Source organism: Entelurus aequoreus, linkage group LG06 (assembly GCF_033978785.1).
Source record: "Entelurus aequoreus isolate RoL-2023_Sb linkage group LG06, RoL_Eaeq_v1.1, whole genome shotgun sequence".
Classification (NCBI taxonomy): Eukaryota; Metazoa; Chordata; class Actinopteri; order Syngnathiformes; family Syngnathidae; genus Entelurus; species Entelurus aequoreus.
The window spans coordinates 23,225,782-23,245,938 of record NC_084736.1 but is presented as its reverse complement, the minus strand read 5'-3'; the positions used below and the strand labels follow the sequence as shown (position 1 = coordinate 23,245,938).

The following is a 20,157-nucleotide window of genomic DNA, read 5'->3' as shown; positions in this document are numbered from 1 at the left end:
GGGAGGCTCAAAGTAAAGCCGCTGCACCTCCACATCGAGAGGAGCCAGATGAGGTGGTTCGGGCATCTGGTCAGGATGCCACCCGAACGCCTCCCTAGGGAGGTGTTTAGGGCACGTCCGACCGGTAGGAGGCCACGGGGAAGACCCAGGACACGTTGGGAAGACTATGTCTCCCGGCTGGCCTGGGAACGCCTCGGGATCCCCCGGGAAGAGCTGGACGAAGTGGCTGGGGAGAGGGAAGGCTGGACTTCCCTGCTTAGGCTGCTGCCCCCGTGACCCGACCTCGGATAAGCGGAAGAAGATGGATGGATGGATGGACGGGTGAAAGACAATTCCTAACTTGTGACGTCCCTGTCAAAGTGTGGAAATATGGCACCGCCTTCTCGAATGTTTACAATGAAAACAACAACAAAATTAATTATGGTATAAATAATATTTCTGAATAATTTCCAATAATAAAGTAATAATTGTGTAAATGTATATTTTTGTGATCCAGATATTATGTTTACTTTAAAAAAAAGCAACAAAAAAAAACGTTAAGCGTTAAAAATAAGGAAAATATACAATAATAATAGTAATAATAACAAACCAGTCTTTGTAACAGTTCTTTGAAAGAAACAGCTCTTCGAGAACTGTCTCCCTTCAAAAAGCCATACATCCCATCTCGAACATCTTCGAGTCTTGCCAGCCCGCTTTGATTTTGACATGACGGAAAAGGCAAAGGTGCCCACGAATCACACATCTGTGTTTCACAAACGAGCGCAGTGATTGGCTAGCGCACTCGGAAGGCGGGCTCTTTCAAAGCACTGAACGCTTCCAATTCTTATTAGTGAAGTTTTTGAATTTATTCCACAGAAAAAGTAGCGTCGCCAAAATAAAACTCCAGGGTGCAAAACATACGCGCAAATATTAAGAATATTACATACATGTATGCATTTGTTCACATATATTAAAATTATTATTAAATATCCAACATTTAGGTTGGTCAAAGTGATAACGTACATTTTAGTATAACAGCTTATTAATTTATTTTGAAAACTCTCACCGGATGATTAGTTGTTTTTAATGCTTCACTGGATGATAGTTGTCTGATTAGTTTATTTTATTGCCGCCTACTCAATTTGGCAAAGCTGGCATTATTGTTATGGCATCAAAACTACTATTTTTTAATGTCATTGTTGTGTTTTGAATGTCGGTGTAATTTCTGCTCTTTTGTCGTCTTAAAGTGAGGTGGTAAGAGTTGAACACAGCTAGCAAGTTAGCTAGCCGGCTAAGGAAGTTAGCCAAACATTTAGCTGTCGAACCGCGTCAGCTCGCGGAGGACATCGCTATTTTCTCCTGCATTTCGAGCCTCGTCGTCGGCTTTTGCAACCGTCCATTGCCGCGGGAAGCCACCGATTAGAAGCACTTGCAAAAATATTCAAAATTAAATCTCCTGTGTTGTATCGTAAGAAGATGTTTGTTTCCAATCTGCCGCCGTTTTTATGAGGCGCTGCTGCTTCTTTTTTTGACAAAGAAAGCCGAGCGGGCTTTCTGTCGCCTTTCGCCGGATTATCTTCTTGTTCGAGCGGATGGCGCCACAGAGGCACGGCTCCTCGGTTGGGAGCCAGCCGGTGGCTTCTGGTGCCGCCGGGAGAGCGGACGGACTGTACTCGTCCTCCGAGGGAAAGAAGGCCAACATGCAGCTCTTTCAAGCCGACCACGAGTTGTTCCTGCAGGCCTTCGAGAGTGAGTTTCCTCTCGTAAATCTACTTTTTCCACTTCAATTTACAATGCACAAGTGAAGTACATGTATATGTTTGCTTTTACTGTATATGATTTCTTGCGATGCACAAAAAAGTACATACTTCCCATGAAGCTGGGTTGACTTGTGTGTTGCTACTCTTTTTTGATCAATTTAATTGTACTAACATGTCCTTGGGGACTTCCAAACTTCTCACAAATTAAAATATGAGTTTGACCGGTGCAGCTGCTACTTAAAAGTACTTAAACTAATCAACTTGGAGCCAGATGAGGTGTTTCGGACATCTGGTCAGGATGCCACCCGAACGCCTCCCTATGAAGGTGTTTAGGGCACGTCCGACCGGTAGGAGGCCACAGGGAAGACCCAGGACATGTTCGGAAGACTATGTCTCCCGGCTGGCCTGGGAACGCCTCTGGTTCCCACGGGAGGAGCTGGACGATGTGGCTGGGGAGAGGGAAGTCTGGGTTTCCCTGCTTAGGCTGCTGCCCCCGCGACCCGACCTCGGCTAAGCGGAAGAAGATGGATGGATGGGCCTCACAAATGAATAAATGCTGATTATGGAACTTGCATGTTGATTTTTGCAGAGCCCACCCAAATCTACAGGTTCCTCCGCACCAGAAACTTGATAGCTGTGAGTTTTCTTCTTTTCTTCACAACTTTTTTTCCCCACCTTTTTGACATTTTATTGTAACATTTGCATTTCACTTTGCAGCCCATATTCCTGCACAGGACCCTCACCTACATGTCCCACAGAAACTCCAGGAAGAACAGCAAGAGGTACTGTAAGAGTAATGTTGATAATTTGATTTGACAGTCTAATGAGTTTCACAGACGTGTGCACACTTGTTTGACTCATTGAAATTACGCATTGAAATCGGAAAGAATGTGAAATTCCGGAAGTCCACACGTTCCCAGGACGCAGATTTTTTATTTTTTTTAACTGATTATCGCTTTTCGCCAGTGTTTTGATTTGTTTATATTTGCCGGGTCAAATTATTAATTATTAATCGACTTCAAAGTAATACACTTTCCGGTACAATTTCTTAAATTTAGATTCGCTGAAAGTTTTATTGATCACAAATACTGCATTTCCGGTATTGGACTCCCGTGTGGTATTGTTTTCTTCATGGCGAGCAATGAATTGTCATTGAAGCTTCAGGAGACACTTTTTAGCAAATGGCTCACTTATAGAGATGGAAAGATGTTTTGCACGCCATTTAAACGGGCTAAGGAAAATAACACCTTTGCGACCGGGTGCACTGATTTTCACAGATCCAGCCTCACCAGGCACCAAAAACACCCTCCAAGGGCGGGATGTGCTGTGTAAAATGCATTGGAAATTTGGCACCCTCTATGTAAATGTTGCAAACAGCCCCTTTAAATGGGAGCCAATAGTCATTTTTGTTTGTTTTACTTATTGTACACAAGACACTTTATTTTGTTAAAAAAATGTCCAAATCAGAAAAATTGATTCACATCCAAATGGCGATACTTAAACCTTTCAGGACATCTTTATGCAACAGAAAGAGCTTTTCTAAAATAAAGTATCTGATCAAAACGTAAAATCCAATCAGATCTGACGCCAGAAATGCTTAAGAGGACATCTCTGATTTGTGTTGAAATATGGAGGAGTCAATCTTGTTAGGCACTTTATGTGCAATAAAGAGCACAGGTTGAGGGTTCAACTCCTGAAATAAGCTAATTTGCTGCCGGTTATACTTCACCAAGTCTTTCTCACATGGCAGCTCGTCAGAGTGAAGCAGCTCAGTTTCACTTCCTGCTGCGTGTGCTTTAGATGTGAATAAAACACAAAGTATCACACAAAGAACTTCCACCAACCTGCCTCATTGTGTTTTATGTCCAGTGTGAAATCAAAGTGCTTCACGCTGTAAATGAGGACTTGTCTGACTCTTTGTGGCATGTGAGTCGTCCACTTTGTGTGCCCCTGAAGCCTCACTGGGTCCTGACAGGTGTTTTTACTTAGCGCCTCCACGGGCCTTCTTTACTGGGCTTTAGAGGCCACGACAACCCAACTGGTCTGACTTAAAAGTGTCAGACAAGAAAAATGGGCGGGAGAAAGTTGCCAGGAAGGGAGATTTCTTTTTTTTTTCTTTTTGTCTCTGCCTTCAGCAAAGAAAATCAAACACAGTTGTAGTTCAACACAGGTGGTGTCCTGTAGGGATGTAACGATAAACCGCTGTAAAACTCCCAATGGTTAGTATTACCGTTTTTATTAAATGGCAAATTTGATGGTAAAATTGTGATCCATAACACCGATAAAGTCACGGACCGGTAACACTGCTTATTTACTGGAGAAGCCAGCTAGTGCCAGCTAGCTTAAATGCTAACATGAAAACATGAAGGATGAACATTTTTCTCCATTAAAAAAAACATTGCCCAATCTAAACTTCTATCAACACATTACTGTCTGAGCAACTAAGATATTTAATTGTGTACACTAACCCTACAAGCTGTACTCTCTTGGACCAAGATAGCGATTCATACTCAAACTCGAAGCAATATGACAACAGGAAGTGAATTTAAGTGACGTCACATAAACCGGACGTGACGCACCCAACCCATGTTTTTTTCCACGTTTTTTTCTTTGTCATTAAAAAAACCCATCAACTTTTACACATCTAAAACAGAAGAAGATTAAACACTCAATCAAAACTAATATTGTTATCATAGAACATATTTCTTCTTTCTTTCTTTCTTTCTTTATTTCTTTCTTTCTTTCTTTTTTCTTTCTTTCGTTTTTTGGTTTATTTCGAACATGAACACACTTCTAGTACATCACACAATTTCTTATCATTTCTCTTTACATCATGTCCGAAAAGGAGTAGGAAGAAGCTAAGCTTATTTAATCCTACCCCTTTCCCACTTCAGAGCATTTACAAATACATACGTTCATTTACGGCAGGGGTCACCAACGCGGTGCCCGCGGGCACCAGGTAGCCCGTAAGGACAACATGACCTGTTCTAAAAATAGCTCAAATAGCAGCACTTACCAGTGAGCTGCCTCTATCTTTTAAATTGTATTTATTTACTAGCAAGCTGGTCTCGCTTTGCCCGACATTTTTAATTCTAGGAGAGACAAAACTCAAATAGAATTTGAAAATCCAAGAAAATATTTTAAAGACTTGGTCTTCACTTGTTTAAATAAATTCATAATTTTTTTTACTTCGCTTCTTATAACTTTCAGAAAGACAATTTTAGAAAAAAAATACAACCTTAAAAATGATTTTAGGATTTTTAAACACATATACCTTTTTATCTTTTAAATTCCTTCCTCTTCTTTCCTGACAATTCTGACTATGTTCAAGTATTTTTTTTTTTTATTATTGTAAAGAATAATAAATACATTTTAATTTAATTCTTCATTTTAGCTTCTGTTTTTTCGACAAAGAATATTTGTGAAATATTTCTTCAAACTTATTATGATTAAAATTCAAAAAAATTATTCTGGCAAATCTAGAAAATCTGAAGAATCAAATTTTAATCTTATTTCAAAGTCTTTTGAATTTCTTTAAAAAATGTTGTTCTGGAAAATCTAGAAGAAATAATGATTTGTCTTTGTTAGAAATATACCTTGGTCCAATTTGTTATATATTCTAACAAAGTGTAGATTGGATTTTAACCTATTTAAAACATGTCATCAAAATTCTAAAATTAATCTTAATCAGGAAAAATTACCAATGATGTTCCATAAATTATTTTTTTAATTTTTTCAAAATATTCGAATTAGCTAGATTTTCTCTTCTTTTTTTCGGTTGAATTTTGAATTTTAAAGAGTCAAAATTGAACATAAACTATGTTTCAAAATTGAATTGTCATTTTTTTCGTGTTTTCCCCTCTTTTAAACCGTTCAATTAAGTGTAAATATAATTAATTATTAATAATAACATAGAGTTAAAGGTAAATTGAGCAAATTGGCTATTTCTGGCAATTTATTTAAGTGTGTATCAAACTGGTAGCCCTTCGCATTAATCAGTACCCAAGAAGTAGCTCTTGGTTTCAAAAAGGTTGGTGACCCCTGATTTACGGTCTTCTTTTTGTTTTTTCTTCTGCCAAGAAAGTATATTGTGTGGCTTTTTATTTATTGGATTTGGTTATAAGTTTGTTTGAGTAGTTTTTCAGCATATTCTACAATATCGTGTTAGTAACCGTGATCATTTTGGTGACTAACCGTGATATGGAATTTTCATATCGTTACATGATAGAACTTTTTTGCTTCTGATCCCATACAGATATTGGAGCCTTGGCTGACACCAATATTGATCTGATATCAGCAGGAATCATGCATACTTTTATTATTTTGTAGAGTGGAATCTTAGAAAAGGTTTGAGCAAGTAAAATTAGTCCAAGAACAATAGTAGGTATAAAAAACAGTAAAATATTTATTATTAACCATCTGGAATTGACTTATGCCGTCTTTAGGTTGAAGTATAGTTAGGGCTTGGCGATTATATGATTGGATTAATTTGAGATTGATCACGGTGATCGGCTGTTAGCATATTTTCTCGATCTAACATGGCGGAAATGTCTGTTAGAAGTTACCGCAGTAGTAAATAGTAGGGAAGCAACAATGCTTGGTATAATCCTGCACGGAAAAAATCCACTTTTCTTGACCGTGATCTCGTGTGTGTCTGTGAATGTGTGTGTGTTTCAGTACGTTTGTGTGTGAAAGTGTGTCCGTGTGTGCGACCATCTCGTTCCACTGTCGTGAAAGTCAGTCTCCTCATGGCGTAAATAATGTTCTATCGCGTTGTGCCTCGTCCCCTTACACAGTTGGAAGTGCAGCCCAGATGAACAAAATAAATATGACTAACACTAGCATAGAAGTTGAAACACAACATTTAAAAAGAGCAGCGACTTTGTGTCCCTGTTGTTGGAGTAACAAACACATTAGTACCGGTATTAAAAAAAACAAAATCTCTGCAGACAGACACTTTGTGTTCTTTTTGTTTGTTTGTGGATGAAAAAAAAACATTTTGTTCCTGACATAATCATTAAACTTGTTTTATGTGTTGGTGCACATTATTTTACAGTACCTCAAATACAAATTGCACTTTAAAGGCCTACTGAAATGAAATTGTTTTATTTAAACGGGGATAGCAGATCTATTCTATGTGTCATACTTGATCATTTCGCGATATTGCCATATTTTTGGTGTAAGGATTTAGTATAGAACAACGACGATAAAGATCGCAACTTTTGGTATCTGATAAAAAAAAGTTTTGCCCCTACCGGAAGTAGCGTGACGTAGTCAATTGAACATATACGCAAAGTTCCCTATTGTTTACAATGATGGCCGCATGAAGTGTGAGAGATTCGGACCGAGAAAGCGACAATTTCCCCATTAATTTGAGCGAGGATGAAAGATTTGTGGATGAGTAAAGTGCAAGTGAAGGACTAGTTGGGAGTGGATGCGATTCAGATAGGGAAGATGCTGTGAGAGCCGGGGGTGACCTGATATTTAGCTGCGAATGACTACAACAGTAAATAAACACAAGACATATATATACTCTATTAGCCACAACACAACCAGGCTTATATTTAATATGCCACAAATTAATCCTGCATAAAAACACCTACGTGTTTGTTATGCTAGCTCCTAGCTCCTCTGCTAGCTCCTAGCTCCATAGAACACGCCAATACAATTCAAACACCTGATCAACACACACAATTACTCAGCCCAAAAGACCGTTCACCTAACCCAAGGTTCATAAAGCTTATATATTTAAACAAAGTTACGTACGTGACGCGCACGTACGGTCAAGCGATCAAATGTTTGGAAGCCAAAGCTGCATACTCACGGTAGCACGTCTGCGTCTTTGTCATTCAAATCAAAGTAATCCTGGTAAGAGTCTGTGTTGTCCCAGTTCTCTACAGGCGTCTGTGTATCAAAGTCAAAAGTCCTCCTGGTTAGAGTCTCTGTTATCCGAGTTCTTCGATCTTGACTGCATCTTTCGGGAATGTAAACAAAGAAACACCGCCGGCTGTGTTGTGTTGCTGCTGACTTCCTTCGCAAAATACGTCCGCTTTGCACCGAGAACTTTCTTCTTTGCTTGCTCAGCTTCTTTCTCCATAATGCAATGAACATAATTGCAACAGATTCACCAACACAGATGTCCAGAATACATCCAGAATGAGATGAAAACAGCTATTTCGTATTGGCTTCAATGTGGAAGCCATACCCGTGTTCCCCGGGCTACGTCACGCGCATACGTCATCCTCAGAGGCGTTTCGAACCGGAAGTTTAGTGGCAAATTTAAAATTGCACTTTATAAGTTAACCTGGCCGTATTGGCATGTGTTGCAATGTTAAGATTTCATCATTGATATATAAACTATCAGACTGCGTGGTCGGTAGTAGTGGGTTTCAGTAGGCCTTTAATGTATTTTCATTCAATATAAAATACAAAATTTGGGTTTGAAAGACTCCACAAAGTGGGTCACCGCTTGCCGTTTGCCAAAGCACTGGTGAGACGCACTGATGTATACAAGTCCTCAAAGAATACAAATATTAATTTACCTTTTGAATGTTTAGTAAATGTTAACTTGAAATAAAAGTCTTATAGTATCCACTAGACCAAATGTACTTTTACTGCAGAATGTTTGTGATGACAAGCAAATAAACAAAATAACTTTGAGAAGGAAAAAAGTTGTTCTCTTTACCCCTACAAAACGTACCGAAAAAGGAAAACTGTGGCTCTAAAATCAGATATGAACCGTAGTGTGGGTTACCTGTACAGGTGCATCTCTAGTAAACACAAATATAGACAAAATGACAGTTGTCAGCTGTTAGCATATATTACCTCAATCAAACATGGTGGAAATGTCTTTTACAAGATACTGCTGTAGTAATCAGGAGGGAAGCGGTACTCGGTATAATCCTGCACGGGACATTCCACTTTAATTAAAAAAATAAAATAAAATTGTGATATTATTTGAGATCGGATGACATGAAAAAAAAAATCGTGATCATATTTTTGCCATATCGCCCAGCCCTAAGTGGAGTGGTAGTTGTTTTTTGGGGACACCTAGTGGTCACAATAATTCTTGAAGTTAATTTCATGACTCAGTAAGTTGAATGATGTGGACACGTTTGTTACTGGATAATTTCTAATACACTTCTGCCTTGTAGACTCTGTATGTGTAAGTAATACGTAGCTATAAATATTTTATACTTGTTTATAGTAGACTGGTTGATTACTATGTATGTCTAGCTTGTGTGCTATTGTGTGCTTAGCCGTTGTCTAGCTGCTAGCTCCTAGAAGCCTATAGCCTAGCATGTTTACCTTTTGTAAATAACTTGATTAAAATAGAAGAAATTGTGTGCTTATTGGAGGACATTTAGAAGTTAACTGGCTGTCCAGTTGGGCACAAGTTAAGTTAAAGTTAAGTTAAAGTACCAATGATTGTCACACACACACTAGGTGTGTCGAAATTTGTCCTCTGCATTTGACCCATCCCCTTGTTCACCCCCTGGGAGGTGAGGGGAGCAGTGGGCAGCAGCGGTGCCGCGCCCGGGAATCATTTTTGGTGATTTAACCCCCAATTCCAACCCTTGATGCTGAGTGCCAAGCAGGGAGGTAATGGGTCCCATTTTTATAGTCTTTGGTATGACTCGGCCGGGGTTTGAACTCACAACCTACCGATCTCAGGGCGGACACTCTAACCACTAGGTCACTGAGTATGTAACACGCTGCAGGACTGCTTGTATCGCACACGATGTCACACACAAGTAAACACGCTGCAGGATTGCACTTGTATTGCACATGATATCTCACATTTTACATGCAAGCACATATCACAGTTGTTTTTTTTAAATATTGGATCAATATCAGATCAAGATTCCTCTAGGTCAAAAGCAGTTCAGCAGCTTTTGAAAAATGTAGCTGAGAAGAAAATGGCTTTTAAGCTTGTGAACATTGCAAAAGTTGAACAATGCTCACTAACGCCTGCTGTGGGTGTGCAGGAAAAGCTCAAAGGTGGACAATCTGCTCTTCCAAGTGGAAAAGATGCGAGGCGAACAGGAGCTGAACAGGTAAGAAAGAAGCCCCCGTCCTGCTGGTAGAATGTTCTAATTAGAAATATGACGTCGTTTCACCAGTTTGGCATCAAACCTGCACCTCACCTTCAGCGGCTTCTTCCACAAAGCTGGTAAGTTTGTGTGTCGCCCGCTCTGTGCCTGATGAAGCTTATTGACTCGTCCGTTTCAGTCCTGCTTTGTGTGGTTGTCAGGGAAACCGTCTCAGGACTGCGAGAACGAGCAGAGCTCCGTCTCTCTGGAGGTTCTGCTGGTCAAAGTCTGCCACAAGAAAAGAAAGGTTAGCATCATCATCATCTTCTTCGCTAGCACCAGATCATGAGCGTGCCCAACTTACTTCCTGTCCAGGACGTCAGCTGTCCAGTCAAGCAGGTTCCGGCCGGCAAGAAGCAGGTCCCTCTCAACCCAGACACCAGTTCTAGCCCGGCCAAACCCGGAAGCTTGCCCACCCTGCTGGTCCCGAGCAGCGAGTTTGAAGCCAGCAACTCTCACATCTTCAAGTCCTACTCGCTGCTCTTCAGAGTGTCCCGGCCTGCATACTCCTGCTCGCCCATTAAAGCAGAGTCCCACCACACAGGTGAGATAACACGCACCACACCACGGCTGTCTAAACCTTTTCCACTGAGGGCCAAACACTGAAAAATAAATCTTGCAAGGACCATTTTGATATTTTATACAGATTTTTGTAACGTTTAGGGTTCTCCTCAAGAAGGGTCTCCATCATAAAAATGTTTGGTTTTTTTTCAACGCTTGCATCTCTAGATCACTGGTTCTTAAACTTTTTCATCAAGTACCACCTCAGGAAAAACTTGGCTCTCCAAGTACCACCATAATGACCAACATTAAAATACAGTAGCGTAGTTGGTACTATTAATTAAAAACAAGGCAGAGGTTTTATTTAACAAGTATATTTAATATTTATGTATTACATAGGAAAATAAAACACTGTACTTTAATCAAGTGATTCTTTGGCGTACCACTAGATTTAGCCCGCGTAGCACTAGTGGCACACATACCTCAGTTTGAGAATCACTGCTCTAGATGAACTTCATATCTGTCGATATAAAGTTGTATTTTTTAAATATTTATGACCTTTTTGTTAAAGAAACCCCTGTTTTTATGGCAAAATATGCAACATTTCCCACAAAAAAATGTTCAAAGTGGAATATTTGATGTGAAGTAATTGTAGTCATCCATCCATCCATTTTCTACTGCTTGTCCCTTTTGGGGTCGCGGGGGATGCTGGAGCCTATCTCAGCTGCATTCGGGCGGAAGGCGGGGTACACCCTGGACAAGTCGACACCTCATCGCAGGGCTGTAATTGTAGTCTTAAATAAGTAAATAAATCATAACATTGATTTTTATGAGTTATGTTTTGAGCAATGACAGTTTCAAAAAAATCCCACTAAAATGATTGGGGTTTCAACAGGGCCCCACTTGTAAAAGTATTACAAATAAAAACATTTAAATTATTTTTACTTTGAACAGTTTGTCCGTCGATTATACGTTTTTATCATTATTTTGTTTTATGCTTTTTTTGTCATAGACATTTTTTTTAATGGCAAAAACACATCATTTGCAATATTTTCCCAAAAAACTGTTCAAAGTGAAATATTTGATGTGAAGTAATTGGAGCCATGAACAGGTCAATTTTTTTTTAGAAATGACAGCTTTGAAAAAATAAAAAAAGGGCCTGCATGGCAACTTTTAGAGTCAACATTGCAATTTTTTTCTTACATTACATCTGTTTGCTTTTTTATTCCACTTTTTTATGGCTCTTTTAAAATAAAAGTAATTTCAGAATGTGCCTAGGGGCCATTAAAAGTTAGACTTTGGAAACCTGCACTCATTTAAAGTCCAACTTACTTGATTGTCATACATTTGACACGTCCCTGTCCAGAGTTGACCGAGGAAGTGACGCACAGGAAGAGGCGGAGCTCCCCTCTGAGGGAGGATGGAGAAAGCACGCTGGTGGCTCAGATGACGGTCTTCGATAAAAACAGGTGACACAGAAGTAAAAAAAGGTGTTTTTGACCTCCATAAGAGAAAGTCAGACGGAATGTTCTCTGGCGCAGACGTCTGCAGCTGTTGGATGGCGAGTATGAAGTGTCCATGCAAGAGATGGACGAGTGTCCTGTCAACAACAAGAGGGTCACCTGGGAGACCATCCTGGATGGAAAGGTAGGATTGTGAGCTGCCAAAGTTGGTGCTAGTGTTGGGAAATATCAATGTGGCCGACTAGAGATTTGAATACTGTCGTTATATCCTGATAATGACGTATTCTAGCTGTGCCCGCAAATTTGACAAGGACAAGCGAACAAAGTAGAGATGTCCGATAATATCGGACTGCCTATATTATCGGCCGATAAATGCTTTAAAATGTAATATCGGAAATTATCGGTATCTGTTTCAAAAAGTAAAATTTATGACTTTTTAAAACGCCGCTGTACGGAGTGGTACACGGACGTAGGGAGAAGTACAGAGCGCCATTAAACCTTAAAGGCACTGCCTTTGCGTGCCGGCCAAATCACATATCTACGGCTTTTCACACACACGAGTGAATGCATTCCATACTTGGTCAACAGCCATACAGGTCACACTGAGGGTGACCGTATAAACAACTTCAACACTGTTACAAATATGCGCCACACTGTGAACCCACACCAAACAAGAATGACAAACACATTTCGGGAGAACATCCACACCGTAACACAACAGAAACACAACAGAAAAATACCCAGAACCCCTTGCAGCACTAACTCTTCCGGGACGCTACAATAACATCTACGGCTTTTGGAGCTGTGCACAACTACATACACAACAAGAAGCAGAAGAACGAAGAAGAGACATGGCGACGACGAGTAAAAAGAAGAAATACGAGTCAGGAAGTCTGTCCATGATTACGCTGCAGCATGTCGGGAGCACGTTAGGCCGAGCTAAAAGCAGCAGGCCGACCATTCACATCCAAACAAACGGTCCCGAGTCAAAGAGAAGTCATGCTAGTGTGTCGCGAGCAGCACCCAAACAAGCATCTTCTCCCCCCCCAATAGTAGGAAATGACTTAAACAATTGATATTGTTACACCACCATCCTGTGTTTTTGTCTGATTATGATTGTCATTAAAAACTGAATGATCTTCAACATTTTCAGTATTAGCACTGGCTTGTTATGCAAATTTGTAGTATCACCAAAAACTAATGTAAAAGTATTAAAAAATATATATTAAACGTAAAGTTTAACAAAAGTGTAGATATACTTGTTACAGCACAGAGTAACCCGATATTAACAAGTACCGGTAGATTAATAATATTTTTGATAAAATAATACAACAGGAAATGATGCAATATGTTATTGTAGGCGTCAGCAGCTAATAAGGAGCCTTTGTAACCCCTTTTTGAAAAATGTCCTCAAATATATACCACCAAATGTTATTTGGCACATGATATTGCTAACACAGGTGTTCTTTCAGCACCTGCCTGCGTTGGAGACCTTCTCTCAGGGTCCCACGCTGCACTTCACCCTGCGTTGGACCACCGACGCCTCCGAGCGCTCCACCGCACCCGTCGCCAAGCCTCTGGCCACCCGGAACTCCGACGCCAACCAGGAGAGCAGGGCCGCCACGCAGCGGGCCGCGCACGCCCCCGGTGAGCGAGTTGACGCTAGTGACAGAGACAAGATGGCTGACCTCAACTGACTGATGTTTGCATGCAGCGCTCAAAGAATCCATCAGTGACAAAGTTCAAACCAGGAGAGATCACATCGCAGCAGAACCACTGCAGAAACTCAGGATCTTCTACCAGGTAGGACTCATTGCTCACATTTCAACCGCTTAAGTAGTTATTTTTTTAACATTCTGCGGCACATTCTGAAAATACTATTACAAAAATAACAGAAAGCTGCCATGCAGGCTGTTTTTTTTTCTTTAAAACTGTCATTGCTCCAAAAATAATAATGAATCAAAATCAATGTTATAAATTATTGACCAGTTCAAAGCTCCAATTACTTCACATCAAATATTGCACTGTGACACTTTTTGGGAAAAAATATTGCATATTTTGTGTCTTTGCCATATCAAAAACTTAAGTTTTCTTTGACGAAAAGGCCCTAAAATTAACAAAATAAAAACAATACTAACTTATAATCGATAGATCTTGAAGTTGATGTAGAGATTTAAGCGTTGAAAGTAAAAAACAAATGGATTACTTATTTTTAACACTTATGAGTGGGGCCTTTTTGGATCCCCAATAGTTGTAGTGTTTGTTTTTTTTAACTGTCATTGCTCAAAAAATAATCATGAATCAAAATCATTGTTGTTATGAATTATTGACCTATTTAAGACTCCAATTACTTCACATCAAATATTCCACTTTGAAATATTTTGGGGGGGAAAATATTGCCTATTTTGTGGATTTGCCATATAAAAAACAGTTTTTCATGACAAAAAGGTCATAAAACATAAAAAAAGGAATACAAACTTATAATCAACATATTAATCTGAAGTTCTAAAGAGATTTAAGTGTTAAACTATCTGTGTTGGCCCTGTGATGTGGTGGTGACTTGTCCAGGGTGTACCCCGCCTTCCGCCTGAATGCAGCTGAGAGAGGCTCCAGCACCCCTCGCGACCCTGTAAGGGACAAGCGGTAGAAAAAGGATGGATGGAAGTAAAACAAAACAAAAAATAAAGATTTATTTTTACCATTTTTATGAGTGGGGCCCTTTTGGATCCCCAATAATTTGAGGGATTTGTTTTATTTATTTCATTACTCAAAAAATAACAATGAATTAAGTGTTGTTATGAATTATTGACCTATCTCAGGCTCCAATTACTGCACATCATGCAATGGAATGTTTTGGGGGGTAAATATTGCATATTTGGTATGTTTGCCAAATAAAAAAAAAAAAAGTTTTATATGACAAAAAGGGCATAAAACAAAAAAAATATTAAAAAAAAAGGAATAAAAATGTATAATCGACGGATAGATCTGAAGTTGATAGAGATTTAAGTGTTGAAAGTAAAAAAAAAAAAATGTATGCATGCATGTATGTATGAGGCCCTTTTGATCCCCAATAATTTTAGTGGGATTTATTTCATTACTCAAAAAATAATAATGAATTAAAATCAATAAGTGAAGTGAAGTGAATTACATTTATATAGTGCTTTTTCTCAAGTGACTCAAAGCGCTTTACATAGTGAAACCCAATATCTAAGTTACATTCAAACCAGTGTGGGTGGCACTGGGAGCAGGTGGGTAAAGTGTCTTTCCCAAGGACACAACGGCAGTGACTAGGATGGCGGAAGCGGGGATCGAACCTGCAACCCTCAAGTTACTGGCACGGCCGCTCTACCAACCGAGCTATACCGCCCCATATAATATTGTTATGGATTATTGACCTATTCAAGGCTCCAATTACTTTACAACTATTTTTAGGGGAAAATATTGCATGTTTTTTGGGTTTGCCATATAAAAAAGTTTTCTATGACGAAAAGGGCATAAACCAAAAAAAGTAATAACTTATCGACTGAAAGATCTAAAGTTGATGAAGAGATTTAAGTGTTTAAAGTAAAAAAAAAAAAATGTATGACTTATATTTAACACTTTTATGAGTGGGTCCCTTTTGGATCCCCAAGAATTGTAGTGTTGTTGTTTTTTCAATGGTCATTGCTCAAAAAATTATAATAAATCCAAATCAATGTTATGTATTGACATATTTAAGGCTCCAATTACTTTACATCAAATATACCACTTTCACATTTTTGAGGGGGGACATATTGCATATTTTGTTTTTCCATTAAAATTTGACAAAAGGGCATAAAACTTAAAATCTTAAGTTGATCTTAAAATTTAAGCATTCGGAAAAAACATTTATATATTGTCTTTGTTTTGAAAATGATAAAAATCTAAATGGTTCTGCATGCTTTTTTCCGTGTGCGGCCCTCAATGAAAAAAGTTTGGACACCCCTGGTGTGGTTCATGACATGTGTGTGTGTGTATAGTTCCAGTACAAAAACAACACTCGTCAGCAGACGGAGGCCCGGGACGACCTTCACTGTCCTTGGTGCACACTAAACTGCAGGAAGCTCTACAGTCTCCTCAAACACCTCAAGCTGTCCCACTCGCGCTTCGTCTTCAACTACGTGGTCAGTAACAACACGCTTCACCGACGTGACGTGACCAGAGACTTACTTGTGTTCGCTTATCAGCCTCACCCTAAAGGAGCAAAGGTGGAGGTGTCCATCAACGAGTGTTATGATGGCTCCTACTCTGGGAACCCTCAGGATGTCCACAACCAGCCGGGCTTCGCCTTCAGCAGGAACGGGCCCGTCAAGAGGGCAGCGGTGTCGCACGTCCTCGTCTGCAGGTACGCCGCCACTTCCTGTAGCGTCCGCGCGACCCCAACCCGCCTTGTTGTCCGCCCAGGCCCAAACGGACTGAGCCGAGTCTGTCGGAGTTCTTGGAGTGGGAGGATGGCGAGCGGGAGCGGCAGGGGACGTCCATCAGCGGACACAACCGCCTCTACTTCCACAGCGACAGCTGCGTGCCGCTGCGGCCTCAAGAGATGGAAGTGGACAGCGAGGACGAGCCAGACCCCGACTGGCTGAAGGAGAAGACGGTCAAGGTGAGTTAGTGTCACCTGTGTCGGAAACGTCTTGGCGTTCGAACAGGGGCCATTCTAAAAATACTAACACAAAGAAAACATAATAAAGTGGAATAATCATTCAAATCAATATTATCAATTATTGACATATTCAATTACTTCACATCAAATATTCCACTTTGAAATATATTTTGGAGAATTTTGTGTTTGCGCCATGTAAAAAAACGGTTTTATTTGACGAAAAGGACATAAAACAAACAAAAAAAAAAGGAATAAAAACTTATAATTGACGGACAGACCTGAAGTTGATCCTTAGATTCAAGTGTTTAAATTTAAATAAAAATAGTATCACTTTTTTTTAACACTTTTATAAGTGGGACCCATTTTTATCCCCCAAAATTTGTGGGATTAAAAAAAAAAATTCTAAAAATATTGATTAAAAATATATGTATGATTTATTTTTTTAACACTTTGGTGTTATTATTATTAGTGTAATTCTTCTTTTTTTATAATAATGAATTCAAATCAACGATGTTATGAATTATTGACACATTTAAGGCACACATTTAAATAATAATAAAAAACTGTTTTATTATTATTTGACACAAATGATATGACAAAAAGGTCATAAAACATTTTAAAAAATATATAATTGATGGAGAGACCTGAAGTTGATCTACAGATTTTAGTGTTGAAAGTTAAAACAAAAAGTATCACTTCTTTTTAACACTTTTATGATTGGAACCCATTTTTATCTCCAAGAATTTTAGTGCAAATTAAAAAAAAAAAAAAATTCTGAAAATAATTTTTAAACATCAGTATTATTGACCAATTCAAGGCTCCAATTACTTCGTAACAAATATTCCACTTTGAAATATTTTTTGAGGGAAATACTTTTTTGTTTGCCATATAAAAAACAAAGGTTTCTTTGAAAAAGAGGGCATAAAACAAACAATAATAAATTTTATAATTGAGAGATCTAAAGTTGATCTGAGACTAAGTGTTGAAAGTAAAAAATATATGTATGATTTATTTTTAACACTTTTATTGTGTTATTATTAGTGCAATTCCTCTTTTTTTCTCCATCCATCGATCTTCTTCCGCTTATCCGAGGTCAGGTCGCGGGGGCAACAGCCTAAGCAGGGAAGCCCAGGCTTCCCTCTCCCCCGCCACTTCGTCCAGCTCTTCCCGGGGGATTCCGAGGCGTTCCCAGGCCAGCCGGGAGACATAGTCTACCCAACGTGTCCTGGGTCTTCCCCGTGGCCTCCTACCGGTCGGACGTGCCCGAAACACCTCCCTAGGGAGGCGTTCGGGTGGCATCCTGACCAGATGCCCAAATCACCTCATCTGGCTCCTCTCGACGTCGATTTAAAAAAAAAAATTATTAATTCAAATCAACGATGTTATAAATTTTGACACATTTAAGGCTCCAATAACATACAAAAATACTTTCAACATTTTTATGACCGACACACCCTTATGGGTCCCTGGGACCCCAACTTGAGGGGACCCTCACAGATTAAAAAATAAATAAATCTATATATAGTGAATTATATTTATATAGCGCTTTTCTCTGGTGACTCAAAGCGCTTTACATAGTGAAACCCAATATCTAAGTTACATTTACACCAATGTGGGTGGCACTGGGAGCAGGTGGGTAAAGTGTCTTGCCCAAGGACACAACGGCAGTGACTAGGATGGCAGAAGCTGGGATCGAACCTGGAACCCTCAAGTTGCTGGCAAGGCCACTCTACCAACCGAGCTATACCGCCCTCAGATAATCCAGGTATCGGTTTTGACAATGAAACGTATCAAAATGGCCCCTGTCTGTGGAAAGAGTTTGGACCCTGTGTTAAGACATAATGCAGCATAACATGATGAAATACTAACGATACTAATTAATAATCCACACTCGTCCTAATGAGTCGCTCCGATTGTTGCAGCAAATCGAGGATTTCACGGACGTGAACGAAGGCGAGCAGGAAATCATGAAGCTGTGGAACCTTCACGTCATGAAACACGGGTCAGTAGTTGTTGTTGCTTCGCCACCGTACCATCCCAGCGTGCTCACCAACGCGCTGTGTTCTGATTGGCCGGCAGCTTCATCGCCGACCACCAGATGAACGAGGCCTGCCTGCTCTTCACCGAGCTGCACAGCGCGCACATCATCGAGCGCAAGCTGTGTCGCAACTTCCTGCTGCACCTGGTCAGCATGCACGATTTCAGCCTGGTCACCACGCTCACCATCGACCGCGCCATGGCCCGCCTCCGCCTCCTGCAGAACCACCGGGCCAGCGAGGACCACCACCACGAGGACGAGGAGGAGGACGTGTGGGAGACAGCTGTGGAGTCTCACTCCGAGCTGGACATGGACCATGAACCCACCTGCAGGTCTGCAATAAAGTGACCATGTCAGCACAAACAACTTGTGGACCACCACAGACGTCACGCTCTTTCCTTTCTTTCTTTTTATCTGCTGAACTGAAGCAGTATTCTTTGGATACAACACATGTCTCGTTTAAAAAGGACATTCCAGTCAAAGAACTCTCTGGACCGGCTAGGAAGTTCCTTTGGAAAGTGTTAGAAAAAGTGCCTTAAAGCTGCATTCTTCCCGGAGGCCAGCAGGGGGCAGCCTCACTGTTTGAAAACAAAGGTGCTGATAAATAGAAGTGTCACAAAGTAATGATCTCACTTCAGTTTTTTCCTTCAAGAGTTCCTGATGTGCAACATAAGTTTCTAGTTCTTTATGGGTTTTTTTTGTTGCGTCATACGAAAAACTACACAAAGCCGGTGTGTACGGCGGGTACTTCTTGTGATTGACACTTACGACCAAGTATTATTTGTTGTAAACATGTTCAAGATTTGAGTTGTGACGTCACGCGGATGCCATCACTTTATTAGGATGTTCCCAAGCATGAAGAAATGTGTGCTCAGCACTTTTGGTTCGCCCAAACTCACATCTTTGGGGTTCTCCTCCGCGCGAGACCAGCAGGAGTTTTTGCACAAGTTGTCAGCAGCGGCGTGAAGCAATAATGTCAAAGCAGCCAGATGTCAACTTCCAATGGTTTTCCAGTAAAAGAGCACACCTGTATACTTTCTCTCTGTCACACCTAAATGTGCATTTTAATTGAGCAAACCAAGCTCAAATTGGAGTTTTAAAACTACACGCTGACATCCTGATTGTCAACACAACTCAAAAGATATTTGATATTTTTAGGAAAATAAGTGAAAACTTCGATTAAAACTAGAAATTTACCGATTATTGGCGTCCATATTTGACAAATATCGGTATTGCCTTTTTTCGTACAACTCAACAGATTCAATATGCACGTGATACCAGTATTTAGTATTAAATTAGTGACATATACAAGTAATACTCAAGCACTGCATGAGAAAAGTTCCTTTTGCTCGAGCCAAATGTATTTTATTTTTTAAATCTCATTTAAGAACTACTACACTGTAAAAAAAATAAATCCTATTTTTATGGTTAATTTACTCTAAATTTCTACTGTAATTTTTCCATTTTTTAAAAATAGTTTATAAAACTGTATAATTAAAAACATCTGTAAATAAACAATCCGCCTGTTATTTTAAGTAATATGCCAGTAATGACAAACTATGTATATTTCTATTTTTTTTACAGAAAAATACCAAATTAATTATACATAGCATTTTCTGTTTTCTTAAATTACTTTCAAATTCATGTAAAATTACAGTAATTATCTTTCATTAAATATGTAGCTTGTTATATAAAAGTCTGT

General features: G+C 39.6%; 1 protein-coding gene across 1 annotated transcript; it reads left to right on the top strand.

Moving 5' to 3' along the window:
- Window positions 1-1,057: 1,057 nt before the first annotated feature.
- LOC133652005 (polycomb protein suz12-B-like) lies at window positions 1,058-20,005 on the top strand. Its single transcript, XM_062050309.1, has 16 exons — window positions 1,058-1,728; window positions 2,329-2,375; window positions 2,457-2,521; window positions 9,728-9,796; window positions 9,863-9,912; window positions 9,994-10,079; window positions 10,148-10,376; window positions 11,700-11,802; window positions 11,875-11,980; window positions 13,269-13,443; window positions 13,511-13,599; window positions 15,795-15,938; window positions 16,002-16,159; window positions 16,219-16,417; window positions 18,340-18,419; window positions 18,497-20,005. Exons 1-16 carry the CDS (start codon window positions 1,572-1,574, stop codon window positions 18,801-18,803), a joined length of 2,064 nt encoding a protein of 687 aa, XP_061906293.1. The 5' UTR covers window positions 1,058-1,571; the 3' UTR covers window positions 18,804-20,005.
- The last annotated feature ends 152 nt before the right edge of the window (window positions 20,006-20,157 follow it).

What these genes read in the sequence shown, in the direction of transcription:
- LOC133652005 (XM_062050309.1), top strand. Translation starts at nt 1,572, where the DNA reads ATGGCGCCACAGAGGCACGGCTCCTCGGTTGGGAGCCAGCCGGTGGCT. An exon ending in GGCGAACAGGAGCTGAACAG is followed by an intron (nt 9,797 to 9,862) that starts GTAAGAAAGAAG and finishes TCGTTTCACCAG; the next exon opens with TTTGGCATCAAACCTGCACC. An exon ending in GCGGGCCGCGCACGCCCCCG is followed by an intron (nt 13,444 to 13,510) that starts GTGAGCGAGTTG and finishes GTTTGCATGCAG; the next exon opens with CGCTCAAAGAATCCATCAGT.